We start from the raw sequence: 16,970 nt of genomic DNA, 5'->3' as shown, positions 1-16,970 counted from the left end.
TCTCCCGGTCCAGACCATGGAGGGGGCAATGTGGGGGCAGCAGTGATCTCTGATGGCTTTAGCTCTGATACTCCAGGACTTGGAGGCCCCAGGAAGCAGCTGTGAGCCTTGGGCTTGGACATTTTCCAGGGGGTGATCAGAGTGCACTTGCTGGAGGCAGAGAAGCTGGCCCAGAAGGACAACTTTCTGGGGCTCCGAGGCAAGTCAGATCCCTACGCCAAGGTGAGCATCGGCCTACAGCATTTCCGGAGTAGGACCATCTACAGGAACCTGAACCCCACCTGGAACGAAGTGTTTGAGGTAAGGGTCTCCTTGGCTGCTCCTGGAATCCCTTGATGGCCTCTAGCCTTCACTGTGAGTCATGCCAGGCAGAGGCAATCCAGGGGCAACACTAGGCAGGGAGTGGGCCTTGGAGACAGGCAGGTCTGTAGAATTCCCGCTCCTGTATCTACCAGGCTTCCAGACTGGGTTACTCTGGCCCAACTAAAGGGCCAGCCTGAAGGCAAATTCCTACCTCCTTTCCCCTTCCAACTTTGTTAGAAGTTTCCAAATCAAAGAGAAAGAGCCTTAGAGGCATTTCTGCTCCACTCCTCTCAGCTTCCCCTGTCAGAGCCAAACACCAGGAGCCTGAAGTTCTTCCTTAAGTTCAGCCACAATCTCTACTATTTGAAGGGTGGGACCCACAGCCTGTTAAGGCCCCCAGATTACATGCTCCAAGAGCCACACCCTAGGTGACCCCTCTCAACTTCCGCTCCCAATACACCATCTGGATGCTCTGTTACGTTTGGGGTGAGGCAGTGAAAGCAGAGGTGCTAAAAGGCAGCTTGGGGCTCCTGATATTGCAGACCCACGGGGTCCAGGAGAATGTAATGAACAGGTGCTCTGGACACCGCATGGCCCATGCAGAACAAACAGCCACTGTCCCCTGGGCATCTGCTCTGCCATGGCTTGCACATGTTTTCTCTAATCTTCTCTTCCCCCCGCAGGGGAGGGGCTTCACTCCCTTCTTATGGGTGGGGTTCTTGAGGCACTGAGGAGGTCAGGAACCTGCTAGCATTCTGAGCCATGATTTGGCTCCCCTTGGGTCATACATAAGGTCGACTGTTGCCTGCAGGTCAAGACACCTCTTTTTCCTTCCAGTTCATGGTGTACGAAGTCCCTGGACAGGACCTGGAGGTAGACCTGTATGATGAGGATACCGACAGGGATGACTTCCTGGGCAGGTGAGGAGGAGGGCGCACAGCTGGGCCCGGAGGCAGCCTTCCCTCCCTGCAGGGTGCTGGGCTAGATACCCTGCTCCTATCACTTAATGACTAGCAACCCTCTCTGGTCACCCTGACATGGTGACTGTGCCAGGCAACCTGCCTCACCATTCTACATTCCTACCACAAACCTTCCCAGATGTCTCCCAAGTGCCCAGCCCTGACCTAGGCCCTGGGGGGTACAGAGAGGACCCCAAGATTTCTATATTATGGCTCTGCTTTCTGTCTTCCTGATAATGTACCAAGTTCCCATTTGGAGTAGTAGACAAGGCTGGCATGGATGGCCAGATGCTCAGTCCCAAGGAACCCTGGGCCATGCTCTAGGGGGTAGAACCCAGCCCTTCAGGGGTATGAGAGGACGAAAATGATCAGGGTGGGGCTGGCTATCAAAATTTAAAACTTACATGTATTTTGGTCCAGCAGTCCCACTTCCAGGATCTCCTATAAAATAAAAGCGCTAGTATCTGAAATGTTTATTGTAGAACTATTCATAGAAGAAAAACAACATCCCCATCCCCTAAATGAATATCTAACCTCAAAGAACACTGGCTGAATGTTTGAATAAATTTTCCATTGCCAAACTACAGAATATTCTGCAGCTCTGAAAAACAAGTGGAATCTCTGTGTATTAACCTGGAGGTGTGACACCCATTATGAAGTGGGGGAGAGCAGCTGGGCATAACATGTCATTTGAGTCATCATCTGGGAGAGGAACCTTGAATGCATATTTTTGCATGTGTTCATGTTAGCGGAGAAAGGCGGGCTGTTAACACCGCTTATCTCAGATGAAGCAGAAAAGACAAGTTTACCCAAATTTTCAGATTCCTGTGTTGTTTAGCTTGTTTCCAAGATCATGTAATTTTGAAAAGTAGAAACAAAACAAACTGGGAGGGGCACAATCTGACAGTTTCAGAAACAAGCAGAATCTATGTGTATTAGCCTGGATGTTAATACGCATAGATTCACCACCAGATGTTGCTTATCATTTTTTATTTTTATCTTAATGAAAACAGTTACAATTTTTGTAATGTTGCAGATTAGAAGTGTGGCTTCTGGGTCATGCTTGATGTATTAATAACTGATTTCAGGTGTGTTTTGAGCTTAAGCACGTTTCTTAGAGTTATATAGAATTACATTTTCCCCTCTGGCTGTCAGGACCTTCTGGTTGGGCTTGGCTCAGGGTGAGTGAGGGGCAAGCTGAGGTGTGGGTGTTACCTCCTCTCACACACACATGCTGTGTTAGTCCACATTTTCGTGCTATAAAGGACACCGGAGGCCAGGTAATTTATAAAGAAAAGAGGGTTTTCTGGCTCATGGTTCTGCAGGCTGTACATGAAGCATAGTGCCAGCATTTATTTACTCAGGGCAGAAGGTGAAGGGGGATCAGGTATGTCACATGGCAAGAGAGGGAGCAAGAGGAGTGAGGATGTCGCAGCTTCTTTTTAATAACCAGATCTTGCATGAGCTCATTACTGTGGGGAGGGCACCAAGCCATTCATGAGGGATCTGCCCCCATGACCCAAACACCTCTCGCTAGGCCCCACCCACCTTTAACATTGGGGATCACATTTCAACATGAGATTTGGAGGGGAAAGACAACACATGCCAACTATACTTTCCCTTGTAGGGCACCTGGGGTAGATTTGGAAATGAAGGAGCATTTGGGGTTATTAACATGACTGTGAGAGGTGGTGCCTCTGGCATTTAAAGGGCAGAGGACCAGGAGGCCAAATTCCTGCAATGCATGGGTAGTTTTGCACAATGAAGAATCATCCCACTCAAAATGCTAGTCGCACTGTCATTGAGAAATCCAGAGGTGATGTGTCCAGCAGCCTCTGCTTGTCCCCTCTGAGGATGGGAGCCCCCTTCCTCCCCAAGTAGCACACCCAGTGGGAGCAGCCCTGATGGTAGTTAGTCCTTCCTTCACTCGAGCTGATGCTGGTCTCCCATTGGTTCCTTGGGGTAAGATCCTCTGTCTTAATGGCCACACTCAGATATCTGAAAACAAAGTCCAGTGTGGGCCTCCATGCCCTTCGCTGCTTTCTTCCTCTGAGCTGACCCAATCCCCTCTCCCTATATATTCCAGCCTGCAGATCTGCCTTGAAGATGTCATGACCAACAGAGTGGTGGATGAGGTACAGTTGGTGCTTGCAACCCTCGGGGGAGTTTCAAGGCAGCCCTTTCCTGTGGACAGCTCCAGCAGCTTGCTTCAGCCCAGCTATTCCTATGCTGTGGTCCCCCTCTGTGCTAGGCTGCACACATGTCCATCCTCAGGGCAAGAGCTGAGTGATGCACAGATTGCTCCAGGGTATTCTCCAGGGCCCCGGCTGGAAGAAGTTTCCCTGGGAAATACCCACAGATTAAGGACCCCAGCAGGGGACAGTCACATTATAGGGGAGGGCAGGCTGGGCCTGGGATTTTTTTAATCCCACAGTGTAGCACTTCTGTCTTCCTCTAACTACATCTCCCAGTCCCTCTGAGCCCAGAGCATACCCTGTCTGGGCTGGTCCACCTTTTCCCATACTAGGACGGGTTTCCCTGTCCCTACTAGGACACCAAGTCTCAGGACTGGGCTACCCAGAGAGCATCAGTAGCATCTCCCTGGCCCTTTTCCCTGAGCTTTCTGCCCCTACTCCACAGTGGTTTGTCCTGAATGACACAACCAGCGGGCGGCTGCACCTGCGGCTGGAGTGGCTTTCATTGCTTACTGACCAAGAAGCTCTGACTGAGGTGAGTGTGGGGTGTCAAGGGCTCCCTAGCAGAAAGGTGGAGGAGCACACGTGCCAGATGTGTGCAGGTGGAGGGAGGGAGATGATGCCCTGTTCTTGCTCACCTCCTGAAGAACATGTCACTCAGCCCATCTCCACACAGGGCAGCTCCTGATGGCTCTCAGCAAATGTCCTCTGAGCATCTCCATCATCTTTAGATGATGGGGTCCTTAGAACTCTGTCAATGCCTGTCCTCCCAGTTCATAGGGAAATCCACTCAGTGTCTAACTTGAATCTGTCATGCACCAGTTATATCCTTAACCTCAACAAAAGGCTAGGTTGTGAGAGGTCCTCTGGCAGCTAGTCTGGAGTGTGAAGGCTAGCTGGCTTTCTTCTGCCATGAGTAGGCTTCTCCAAAATCAGTCTTTCTGTCCTGCTGCTAGGAGTACCCAGTGAGGGTCTGTGTCTGTTTGCAGGACCATGGTGGCCTTTCCACTGCCATTCTCGTGGTCTTCTTGGAGAGTGCCTGCAACTTGCCGGTGAGTGATGACATGTCCAGAGTGTCACACACAAGCAACAAAGTGCCCATCACTTTCAAATTGTCCTGTGTTGCTTTAACTCTGTTATTCCTGTGCTGTAGAGAAACCCTTTTGACTACCTGAATGGTGAATATCGAGCCAAAAAACTCTCCAGGTTTGCCAGAGTGAGTGAGTATGTGGCTAAAAACTCCAGGGAGGGCAAATCACAGCTTCTCTCCCCAGAATAACCACAACCCCATGTCTTCTGGGCCACAGTTTGTGCACACACAGCCTGGGGATAACAAGAGGTGCTGATTGTGGAGTCTACTCTGTGCCAGGCACTAGGCTTGGCAACTCATCCCCCACATTTGTTATCCCTGAGTCTCATGATGACTGTGTCACTCATTTTTATTATCATTTTTTGGGTCACACAGCTAAGAGAAGGAGCCAGATTCCACTCTCTTGTCATAGCCCCAGGGAACAAGAGCCTGTGCCTGGCCAGGCCCAGCTCTGGCTTCTGGTCTTTTAACTTGGAACTGCTTTCTGGGGTCGGTCCTGTCCTGGGGCTTGCACAGTAATGACAGCCCAGGGGGACTGGGGCATTAGAGTAGCTTTCTCTCAAAGAGAAGTAACTGGGTGGCCCCAGTTCCCCCAGATGCTCCTGGGGGTTGGGGGTAGGACTGTCTCAAGCTGATACTGACTATGCCACCTTCACTGTTACGGATTTGATTCCTCACAGAACAAGGTCAGCAAAGACCCTTCTTCCTATGTCAAACTATCTGTAGGCAAGAAGACACATACGAGTAAGGTAAGACAGCTTGGTGTGTAGCCCTGGGGTAAGGAAACAAGGACCAGCCCTTCTCAGGGAGAGAGGCAAAAGGGAGAGGAATTAACTTATGGTGAATGCCTAGTAGGCACTTGATGTTATTTAGTCTTCAGAATAACCTCACAAAATAGTTTTATAATTCAAGAATCTGAGGATCAGAGATAAATGACTTGACCAAGGACACAGACCTAGGGTTCAAGCTTGGGCATGGTTCTGAAGCCCGTGTCCTTTCCACCAATCATGAATTTTCTCAGTCCAGCAGCAGAAATCCTGTTGGCCTCTCCTCTCCTGAAGTGAGCTCTAAGGCCAATATGATTTTCAGCTCTCCTGTAAAACTTCCTGGCAAACCACTCCCTGCCTTTGAGTGTGGTTGTCCCATCCTAGTGCCTCCCACTAGCTGTAGCGTGTCTGGGTCTGATCCCAAGGCATATAGCTAAGGTTACCAATGGTACCTCGTGGCCAGAGTGATAGCAGAGGGTGCCAGTATCCAGCTCTGCCCAACGTAACCCTTCAATGATCTCTTCCTCTTCTGTTCCCAGACCTGTCCCCACAACAAGGACCCTGTGTGGAGCCAGGTGTTCTCCTTCTTTGTGCACAGTGTGGCCACTGAGCAGCTCCATTTGAAGGTTTGCTGGAAGAAGGGCTCTTGAAACAGAGTTAAGAGGTTTCTAAGCCAGGCGGGCTGGGAAGCTTGAAGTGCACCTTGAGCAGGTTCTCCTGGCAGTGTTTCAAGTCAGCCCCTTGTATGTGAGAGAGGACACTGAGGCCCCACAAGGCCTCATCTCCTTAAGGCTAGTGCCTGAGGTCATTGTATAGGGGGATGTGGTAGGATAAATCCTCAAGTCCCTTGACTTTCCCTGCAAAAGGGTCTTTATATTTGCTACACAGTACCCAGAGTAGCCTGTGCTAGAATCTACACAGGACATTAATAATGGTGCATTTTAAAAGATACATATTTAATCTTCACAAAAGATCTGTAGAGTAAGCAAAGAGAGGCAAAAACAATGTCTTGTCCAAGATCTCATGACCAACAAGTGGTGGAGCTGGGATCTTTTGGGGCCCTGAGCCCTGCCTGGAGAGCAGCACAGCTCATCAGTCCCCAAAGTCCCCTGGCTCTGGGCATTTAACAGACTAGCTCATACAGATCATAATTGCCTCTAGTCTGAGTCACTATCTTCCCTGACAGAAGATAAGGACCAGGTCTGGCCTGATCCCATTCTAGTTTTCAGAATAGGACCAGATGCCCATAGAAGCACAGTACAGACTGAAGTAAACCCAAACTTGGCTGGGGCTCAGACACTAGTAGTGGAGTGGTGGGGCTTGGTTATCCTCTTGTTTTGTGACTGGACCACTGCCCAGGTGCTTGATGATGACCAGGAGTGTGCTCTGGGAATGCTGGAGGTCCCCTTGTGCCAGATCCTCCCCTATGCTGACCTCACTCTTGAGCAGCGCTTTCAGCTGGACCACTCAGGCCTGGACAGCCTTATCTCCATGAGGCTGGTGCTTCGGGTAAATCTCTCTGGTCCCCTGGGGGAGGGGAGGAATAGAGCTCTGGCAATGGAGCAGGGTGAACTGCTCCAGCACTAAGCACCTGCTCTGTGCCTGGAAGAAGCCAGGAGATGGATTCATGTTTTTCATCAATTTTGAAATACTGAATGGGAGCGAGACAATATTTGAAGAGATACAGGCTCTTCAAATATTGCCTCTCCTCCATTCTTCTTAAATTCCTCTTTCTATAATTTTCTGTAATGTACCTTCTCATCTACCCTCCATGTCTCTTGACCTCAACTAAATATTTCCCATCTCTGTATTCATGGTGGTACATTCTAATTCTCTCAGAGCTATCTTCCAGGCCACTAATTCTTTGGCTATGCCTAGTTTGCTGTTTAACCTGCTCATGGTTTTCTCAATGGTGATTTTTCATTTCTATCTTTTCCAAATCTATTCGGTATTTTCTCATAGAATTTTATTATCTTCTCACGTTTATATTCCATCTTTGGTCATTTGAAAATATGTTACAATATATTAATATGTAAGTTCTATTATTTGAAGATCTTGGGAGTTAAATTTTGATGTTTGTTTGTTTTGTCTGTTGATGCTTTTTGATGGCGACTCATTTCTGTTTTATAACTTGGATTGCAAACATATGTTCAGTGTTCCTTTATGACCTGGATTGAGGTTGTTCTCTTCCAAGGAGCTTCTGCTTTTGCTGCAGCTCAGTACCTCAGGTGCATTACAAACCTGAGTCCATTTTTATGTATATTTCTTAACTTTGGGTTTCAAGATCCCATAGGTAGCTCATATTTATACTCAAAATTCATATGAGGACAGGCCTATGAGGTGCCCTGTTATTAGGAAAGACTTTGTCCCCTCAACCAGACTACAGGCTGTGACAAACACATGTTCTTGTCATTAGTCTTTGCCAGTAGGCAGAATAATTTTTAGCCTAAACTACTTTTTTCATGGGTCTTCCCTTCAGCTCCTAGCCTCTTCTAACTCCCTGAATTCCGAGGTTGATATTCAACCCTAGGAAAGCTTAACTTTTATTTTTCAGATTTTTTCTTTTTTTAACAGAATTATCCTTATTTTCTTGTGAATTTGGCTATGCATTTCAAAGGATGTTTGCTTCATTTTATTTGGCATTTCTAACAAGTTTTTCAGAATATTTGGAACACCGTATGTATTACTGGAAATGGAAGTTCCCTAGGAAGGGTCTTTATAATTCACAACTGAGGGGAAAGGGGGAATGGGAAACAAACAATGGCTGAGGTTGTGGAAGTGGTGACTCAGCTCATAAGCCACCCTGTTATCTGCTTGCAGTTCCTGCAAGTGGAGGAACGAGAGCTGGGCAGCCCATACACAGGACCTGAAGCCCTAAAGAAAGGCCCTCTGCTCATCAAGAAAGTGGCTACCAACCAGGGTCCCAAAGCCCAACCTCAGGAAGAAGGCCCCACAGATTTGCCATGTACCCCAGACCCTGCTTCTGATACTAAGGACGCATCCAGGAGTACCACAACCACCACCAGTACTACCACCATTGCCACTGAGCCCACACCCCAAGAGACAGGTCCAGAGCCTAAAGGCAAGGACAGTGCCAAAAGGTTCTGTGAGCCTGTGGGGGAGAAGAAGAGTCCAGCCACCATCTTCCTGACTGTCCCAGGTCCCCACTCTCCAGGGCCCATCAAGTCACCCAGACCCGTGAAATGCCCTGCCTCCCCATTTGCATGGCCACCCAAGAGGCTGGCTCCCAGCATGTCCTCGCTCAACTCCTTGGCCTCTTCTTGCTTTGACCTGGCAGATATCAGCCTCAACATTGAGTATGCACCTCTCTGCTTAATCTTTTCTAAAATCGCCTGTATGAAAAATACCTCGCTGGATGGAAAAGTAGATATGAACTTACATTTCTGTGCAAATTGTTTTTTTACAAAATATCTTCCTAAGAGGCAGCATGGTGTGGTAGAAACAACACAGGACAAGGGAGAGAGAGCCAAACAGGCTGTTTATGGCTCTAGCTGTGTACTGACTATAAAATAGATGCTGGACTCTGGTTGGTAAGGTCCCTTCCAGCAGAACCATTGAGTTACACTGGGATGACATGGAAAGCTTAATATGTAGAATTATGTAATAAATGGCTGTCATTTATGAAGGGTTTACTATGGGCTTCGCATGTTACCTGATTTAATTCAACCTTCACAGTAACCCTACAAGATGGAACTATCATAAGTTTAATAAATTCATTCAAGGTCCCAAAAGGAATCATGATACAAAGGCGGATCCCACTTCATGGTTCCCATTCTGCCTACTATGAAGTAGGATAATTATACATGAATGCTGGATGGAACTGAATTCCAACTGAAAGTAAACTCACTGCGAATTATTATCCTACATGGCTCTATGCTCCTCAAGCAGGAATGCTTCTTTGTCTTTGCGGGTGGGGGAAGAGGGCCAATGGTTGTTATGGTGAGAGAAGTGATGGGCTCTTTCTTTACAGAGGTGGGGACCTCAGGCGACGGCAGCTGGGCGAGATTCAGCTCACAGTGCGCTATGTGTGTCTGCGGCGCTGCCTCAGCGTGCTAATCAATGGCTGCAGGTAAAGGGATTCTAGGGCCAGGGAGGTCCTTTGGGAGCATCAGGTGACCATAAATCACAATAGGGACACTCAGAGCAATGAAAAGGGCACATAGTCCCAAGATAAATAACACTTTGGGGGAAAAAATGAGATTTGAAGGCCTGAACACTGTAATCAAGTCCTCAAAGGGGCACTTTGGCCATCATTCTTCAGTGGTGCCGATAAGCTCAAGAGCCAAGGGCTTTGCTCAGACGCAACCACTGCAAGACTGTCTGGAGTGGCTGGTAGCCAGCACATTTTCCAAGTGAGAATCTCAACCTTCCCTTAGAAGGAAAGTACTTGCTCTACTCCAAGCGTTATAAAGATGCATGGAGTAGTATCAAAACCATGCATCTGATATTTTGTCCTCTAAATTCTACAGACTATTACTTTTGATCATCAGGACCACTGAGCATTTTTATCCTCAAGCGTATCTAATGCTGAATGGCTAATATAGCCTTCTCTCATATGAGTATTTTCAGTGTTTGAAAACCAGGGCCCCTTTTTTTTTTTCCTAATGTCTTTGACACCAAATCAGAAACCTAACACCATGTACCACCAGTGGAGCTGATCCCTACGTCCGTGTCTACTTGTTGCCAGAAAGGAAGTGGGCATGTCGTAAGAAGACTTCAGTGAAGCGGAAGACCTTGGAACCCCTGTTTGATGAGACGTAAGTGGGCTGGTGGCCTGCCTAGAGTGCCTCACCCATTCAAGTATTTGCCAAGTACCTGTTATGTTGCCTGGCAGCCTGCCAGATGCTGGAAGGGGCTATGGCTGAACAAGACAACATAGTCTATGACTTCATGAAGCTTCTGTACTTTCGTGGGAAAAATGGAGTGCCAGAGAAGTTTATCAAAATGGCCACCTACATTTACTGCTCATAGAGGCTAAAGTGTTCCTGAATATGGAATGTTCCCTACTCTTTCTGTTTAAATGAAGTCTCTCTGGTAGTAAAAAGATTTGAATGCTCAAATATTTTTTTGATCTGTTTTAATTCCAGCAGTTAAACATTCCTTGAGCCTGTGGACCTAAAATTTCCTCTAAAGCTTGAAGCTCTTTGGCCTGTCTTCCCTCCTGCAACAAAACATAGGTGATGGGTAGAGGTGATACCCTCCCCTTCTCCACAAAAGCTTGTCCACCTATGTCCTTGGGGACAAGGATGACTCTAATCACATTAATTGTTTTTGATGGGCCAGTGGTGGCAAGTCTTATCCCAAATATTTTTATTCTTAGAGATCTGAATCTCATCAGCGTGTACCTTCTGCTTCAGGGTTCTAAAAAGACATTTCTAGCCAGCTTAGGAAAATACTACATCTCATAATTTTCCTGCCCAATAACTTTTTTAAAAAGGGTTACACTGAGTCCTCTTTGGGCCATGTCTAAGAACTATTATGTTCCTTCAAGAGCTACACTTTAGAGTTCATCAGTATCAAGAAAAGGGTATGATGAAGAGAGACTGTTCATTCAACATTTACTGAATGCTTTATGCCAGGCAGCATCCTATACTCTAGAGCCACACAAGACATTTTGCCCTCAAAGGGAGCTCTGACATAATTATAAAAAGATGTCAAAATTGTGGTGTGGTAGCTACTACGTGGCTAAGGGATTAAAAAGAATTATGTGGAAATATACGAGGGAAGAGGTTTAACATTTGACTTTTGTGACAAACCTAAATCTGTTACTAATTCTAAGTATGACAGCAAGATAAGCCTGGACTACCTGGAAGGCAACCTCCACCCTAAAAATAAACCTAAAAGTAAGAGGTTTCCTCTGCCTTACTCCATAGGAGGTGGCCACTATTTTCCATGCAACTGCAGCAAACCTAACTGTTCAGTGTTCTAGCCCTTAGCTGGTAAGAAAAAAACTGAGAAGGGGTTTGAGGTGGTCCTATGAATAGGTACTGTTCAGAGTGAGGAGGGCCAGCTAAAAGAGTGGTAGCCAGGGGCGGGGGTGGTGGCTCATGCCTGTAATCCCAGCACTTTGGGAGGCCGCAGCACGCAGATTATCTGAGGTCGGGAGTTTGAGACCAGCCTGACCAACATGGTGAAACCCCATCTCTACTAAAAACACAAAAAATTAGCCAGGTGTGGTGGTGCATGCCTGTAATCCCAGCTACTCAGGAGGCTGAGGCGGAAGAATTGATTGAACTCCGGAGGCAGAGGTTGCAGTGAGCCAAGATTGTGCCTTTGCACTCCAGCCTGGGCGACACAGCGAAACTCCGTCTCAAAAAAAAGAGTGGTAGCAAGGGTAGAACTGGAGAAAAGATAGATGCAAACTAAGCCACAGCAGTCTGAGGCACTTCTAAGCAAACAGCCTCTTAATACTTCTGGGTTTTGTGAACAACACTGGACGGTAATTATCTGTAATAATGATACATTGTGAGTAGTTATGAGCCAGTCCTGCTCTAGGTGCTCCTAATAGTCTGTACCTTCTGTTTTAGTAGGGAAATGGATGAAGCACTTTAGATTTTCAAGAAAACTGAATGAAATGCATAATTCTCACTTCCTTTTTGCTTCCTAAAGATTTGAATTTTTTGTTTCCATGGAAGAAGTAAAGAAGAGGTCACTAGACATTGCAGTGAAAAATAGTAGACCACTTGGCTCACACAGAAGAAAGGACTTAGGAAAAGTAAGTACAAGAGATATTTGATATACCAAGGAGATTATGATCAATTCGCCTTATCCCAATTTCTTTCCTTAATGCAGTGTTTTGGAGGGGAACTAATTATTTGTGATTATTTAGGTACTGATTGACTTATCAAAAGAAGATCTGATTAAGGGCTTTTCACAATGGTAAGTGTGCCCTTTCATTCATTTTATCACTGTTATCCTGCTATTCAAGACAGTTTTCCCTTTTCAGTACTGTTTCAGCTCCTTTGGTTATCAAGAAGGGAGGGAGATGAACACCTTTATTTAAGGCTTTACTGCCTGCAGATCTCACTGATACCCTAAAAGACACCTGTAAACTCTAGCCTTAACCCTGAACCCTCGCTGGCCAACTTACAGAGAGACAGGTTCTGCTGGTCTTACAGAGGCCCAGGCAGGCAGGACTAGGCAGTTTGTGCTGTTACCACAACATACTGTCATTACTAACATTAAGTCCAAACCTAACTGTCTTACAGGTATGAGCTGACTCCAAATGGACAGCCCAGAAGCTGATGATAATCCTTATCACTCACCTTTATATTAAAATGTGTATATGTATATATTTTTTTCCTTTGGCTCACTTACATCAAATATATGTATATTTTGTCATTTAAATCAGAACCACTTGAAATTATATACCTATAATTCTTGTGTGGAATTTAACTCCATGACTGAATAGCATAAGGAAGAGGTTATTTAAAAGCAAGAACTACTTTTTTTGGTTGGTTTTTTTGTTCAAGTCCAGAAAGAAATGTTATATTTGTGCCCACTAAATTATCCAAACCTCAGTGTTTATATACTTAAACAAGTGCCACTTTTTAGTAGGTAATTATATACCATCTGATTTAGGACTTACCTGAATGTAGGTACCAGAAAGTGTCCTGCCCTTGGCATAGGGGCTGGGGGAGGTCTGATTCTGGAGCCACTACCAGCATTCCTGGGCAGTGACTGGCCAAAGGGAAGTCACTTTTTTATGGAAATAGAAAGTGACCCAACTCAAAACTGCCAAGAGCTAACACTGCCAAAGCCCTTCTGGCTGCCACCTGTGGTACTTGTATGCCTAGAGATTTGTTCTTTTATTTGACCTGGAGCTAAAAATGTATTTCCCTACTGGCAAAAACGTTATACTGATTTACTTAAATATCTTGAGTTAAATACTCTTGTGTAGTCTAAGGGCCAAACTCCAGCATGTAGCATTATTTCCATAGGAAAATGCAAACCAAGTTCCAAACCTAGGTCTATGTCTGACTCTCATAGCAAAGCACTGGAGACTGCTGAAGAGTGTCACCATCAGAGAAAAGGAAGCTATCAGATAAGTTTAGGCTATTCAACTTTTCTAAAGAGATGGTTGGTTCACCTAAATAACATGTTAAAAGCAAAATATGTAAACTATATACTTAAACAAGCATGTCTTTTACATTTCAGACTTTACAAGACCAAATATACTTCTCATCCCCTCTAACATTCCTGGACCTCCTCTTCTCTCTTACCAACTCAGACGACACTACCTGCCGTCAGTTTTCTGTCTCTGCCTCTGCCTTCACTGCCACTTTTCTGAAGCAGGGCAACATTCGAGAACAAAGTTTTTGTCATGTTACTCTTATTCCAGTTTTCTGCCACCTTATTCACATGCAGATGTTCTATTCCAGAATCGTCCAAATACTATGCTCTGCCGACTCAAGTCCTGTCTCAAACCTATTTCCTCTATTAAGTAAGTCAATCCATAGTGAAATGGCCTCTTCCCACGGCCTGTAGCATTTACTGTTGATACTGAGTATTTTCCATTTTAATAGTTCCCAGCCTTTATAACACTAAGTAAGTTTTAAGAAATGTTGATTAGGCACCTGCTAAGGTTACATGCTAAGCAGCTACTTATATTGTATTTGTTATTTAATATTTGTTTACTCTCCAGTTGAACAGTAGGGAACAATTCAAGCTACTTGAATTGTTTTTCACCCTCACCATCCAAGACCGTGTTAAGTACATAGAAGATGCATGGTGAAATTTGTTTCTGCTGAGGTTTCTATTTTAAATGGCAAATTCTCATAATGTAGCATTGATGCCTACCCTGTCTACCTCATGATGGCATTCTAATTGCTCCCTAAATAGACAAGTGCCTTGAAAATGGAGAAGCACCAGAGAAATAAGGGAATGTATCATATGTACATCAAAACATTAGCACCCCTAAAACAGCTAATCAAAATGGCAGATAAGTGAAAACCTACCCCTCTTCTTCCAAACTTAAACCACAAACATTTATTTTAAACATGGTCAATTGAACCGTTTTTACCTGTGTCAGGCAACACAGGTAAATACCTGGTGATGGTCTGAAGAGGAGTTAAAATGTTGAAGGGAACCAGAATTTTAGTACACACCAGACAGGAGGCAAGGTTATATAGGCACTGTGTGAGGGGCAGGGAGCCTGAAAAGTTGTTAATACCTTGGCTGCCACTGAGGACAAGAATTGGTTTTCAGCAGTGGGTGGAAACAATCAGCTAATAATGCAGGAGCATAGGGTCTGAAGTTAACATCAACTTGGTGCAGAAACCCCCAAACCTAGGACGGAATGTGAATATTGGTTTAGAACCTGGAATCCTGTGAAGCCTTGATGGAGGCAACCATAAAATTGGCCCCACAGGGTTGCCACTCCCATCCAGGGTACATGTGTGACAGCTGCAGCAGATGGCTGTCACTAAAGGGAAACTCACGGGCAAAAATTATGAAACAAAAACAGACTTTTAAAAAAATATAAAGTGCACAGGAATATCAAACTGAAAAATAGCCATAGATAATATTTCAGCAAGAAGGAAAATGTACCAGTAAGGCAGAAATAGCATGTGAGAAGCAGTGGAGAGCAAAGAAATCCATAAAATATGTTGGCAAACCTAAGCAAGTTTTGATTGTTCACAAGACATAAATAACCAAAGATTTTTGCAACGGTTCAGAAACATAGTAGAACTAAAATGCTAGTACTAACAACTAACAAGGGGCAGCTAGGCTGATTCAGAAGAAAGTATTCAAGACCATATCTTATTTAGGAAGCTAAAGATACTTATCTTAAAAATATAACTCTGTGTGAGTCAGTAACTAATTCATTACCTCTCAGCTTCAAATTGACGTCTGTCTCCTTTGCTCCTTTCCCGGCGGGCTTGATGTTTGGCTTTGCCAATAGGGGGTGATGGAAGGACATGCTATAGCAGGAAGAAGGGGCTTTTCTTCTGATGTTTTCCATGGCTGCTAGCTAATTGGCATATAGAGCTGTTCTCAATCACCTAAGTACCCCACAGTTTACCCTTGGCTCATGCCCTAAGAACCATGGCCTTCATGTTTTATCAGCAGGCAACACCTTCTGGCAAGTTTCTTAGCCACAAGTGAGTTGCATGGTCCTATGGCTGCCAGAGGAAGTCTAAATCTCAGCCTGGTAGGGAGGCACTTAGTTTCTAACTTCCTTTCTTGTTCACTCTCCCTTACCCCTGGGGGGAAGGATCTGCATCCCGAAGTTGATATTCTGTATCCCCTAGAGTCCACTTCTACCCCGTTTAGTAGTAAATACAAGAATTGCTAACTAGTAAAAGGTGGTTAAATTTTTCATGTTTAGTTACCTGTGCAATGTCGTTTCTGTCTCCTAAGTATGTATTCAAAATTGCAAGATAACTATGAAAATAGAGTAATAGCAGAAAGCCAATAAAGTTGATATATAAAACTTCCAAATTAGCAGTGAAGAAAAGGTTATAAAGAAAAATCAACCCTGCAAAAAGTAGGAGGGGAAAGCAAAGAAAGACATAATTAGACAATACAAAAGATGGTCAAGAGACTTCTAAATATATTTGTAATTACAATAAACACTATTAAAATCTAGAATATCAAATGAAATAAAAGTAAAAAGCAGTTATATGCTGTTTATAAGAGGTTCACATCAAACAGAAATGTTGAAAGTAAAATTTGATTAAAAGATCCATCCAAGAATCATTTAGATTTCTATTAATGGCAGCAAACATATTAAGAAACAGATGCTCCCTATTGCCACTTCTATTCAACAATGTATTGCAGCCTGAGTAATAGGGCAAAAATAGGTACATCTAACCAAAACTTCTATGTGCAGATGATATGATCATGAGCATGAAATCCAAGATAATCTAAATTGCTAGAATTAACCAGAAAGGCTTCAGCAAGCTTGCTTGATACAATGTTAAAAAAACTGTAGTTCTGTTCCGTAAGAGAAAATAAGTGCATAAAAATATCAATATATATGAATACATTCAACAACCCCTAGAAGAAAACTAAAACTTTTTAAATAAATGTTAAAGTAAACCTAAAATGGAGAGCTATGCCATGTTTGAGGTTGGAAAACTCAACAAATGCCATTTCTCTCCAAATTAATCTATATGTTTAATGAAAGCCCAATAAATCAACAGGTTGTGTGTGTAACTTGATAAGCAGATTCAATGTACGCAGAACTACAAAAGGTAGAAAGCCGCCTACTCAACGCCAAGGTTCAGTTTCAAGCTGTAATAACTAAGACAGAATGGTACTAGTGCAGGGAGCCAACTGGACCAAAGGAACAGAAAAGAGCCCAGAAACAGACCCATTCACATATAGATACTCAATTTATGACAGAGGTAGCACTGTGAACAAAGGGAAAAGACAGACTTTTCAATAAAAGGTGCTGGGACAATTGGATATTCAGGTGAGAAAATATGAAATGGTCCTTTACTCATATCACATTCAAAAATCAATCAACTCCAGGTATATTAGACTGTGTAAAGCAAAACTATACAGCTGTAAGATAATATAGGAGAATAATTTCACAACTTGTGACTAAGGCAAGATTTCATAACACACAAAGAACACTAACTAAAAGACCACACATCTCTCCATGAAAATTAGGTACTTCTATTCATAA

General features: G+C 44.4%; 2 protein-coding genes across 7 annotated transcripts in view; one reads left to right on the top strand and one right to left on the bottom strand.

The window, feature by feature from the left end:
• ESYT3 (extended synaptotagmin 3) overlaps nucleotides 1-15,168 on the top strand; it is a 44,991-nt gene extending 29,823 nt beyond the window's left edge. The window contains exons 9-23 of one of the 2 annotated variants that reach the window (XM_032144380.2): nucleotides 130-300; nucleotides 1,141-1,223; nucleotides 3,349-3,397; nucleotides 3,903-3,992; nucleotides 4,447-4,509; nucleotides 4,611-4,673; nucleotides 5,228-5,296; nucleotides 5,854-5,940; nucleotides 6,674-6,823; nucleotides 8,135-8,631; nucleotides 9,306-9,404; nucleotides 9,961-10,092; nucleotides 11,945-12,050; nucleotides 12,165-12,214; nucleotides 13,493-15,168. In XM_032144380.2, coding sequence (XP_032000271.1) covers nucleotides 130-300; nucleotides 1,141-1,223; nucleotides 3,349-3,397; nucleotides 3,903-3,992; nucleotides 4,447-4,509; nucleotides 4,611-4,673; nucleotides 5,228-5,296; nucleotides 5,854-5,940; nucleotides 6,674-6,823; nucleotides 8,135-8,631; nucleotides 9,306-9,404; nucleotides 9,961-10,092; nucleotides 11,945-12,050; nucleotides 12,165-12,214; nucleotide 13,493 — 1,710 coding nt within the window. In that variant the 3' untranslated portion in view covers nucleotides 13,494-15,168. Of the gene's footprint in view, nucleotides 1-129; nucleotides 301-1,140; nucleotides 1,224-3,348; nucleotides 3,398-3,902; nucleotides 3,993-4,446; nucleotides 4,510-4,610; nucleotides 4,674-5,227; nucleotides 5,297-5,853; nucleotides 5,941-6,673; nucleotides 6,824-8,134; nucleotides 8,632-9,305; nucleotides 9,405-9,960; nucleotides 10,093-11,944; nucleotides 12,051-12,164; nucleotides 12,215-12,543 lie in introns of both variants that reach the window. The other variant, XM_058433611.1, reaches the window with a different exon arrangement.
• The window catches only part of CEP70 (centrosomal protein 70), a 149,213-nt gene continuing 132,919 nt past the window's right edge, over nucleotides 677-16,970 (bottom strand). For 4 of the 5 annotated variants that reach the window (XM_058433612.1, XM_058433615.1, XM_058433614.1 and 1 more), the window contains exons 18-20: nucleotides 15,670-15,815; nucleotides 15,167-15,258; nucleotides 1,705-1,726 (exon numbers count right to left, since the gene is read on the bottom strand). In XM_058433612.1, coding sequence (XP_058289595.1) covers nucleotides 1,720-1,726; nucleotides 15,167-15,258; nucleotides 15,670-15,815 — 245 coding nt within the window. In that variant the 3' untranslated portion in view covers nucleotides 1,705-1,719. The other variant, XM_058433617.1, reaches the window with a different exon arrangement.

This window comes from Hylobates moloch, unplaced genomic scaffold, assembly GCF_009828535.3.
Source record: "Hylobates moloch isolate HMO894 unplaced genomic scaffold, HMol_V3 SCAFFOLD_22, whole genome shotgun sequence".
Lineage (NCBI taxonomy): Eukaryota > Metazoa > Chordata > Mammalia > Primates > Hylobatidae > Hylobates > Hylobates moloch.
This window is presented reverse-complemented; position numbering and strand designations above follow the sequence as displayed.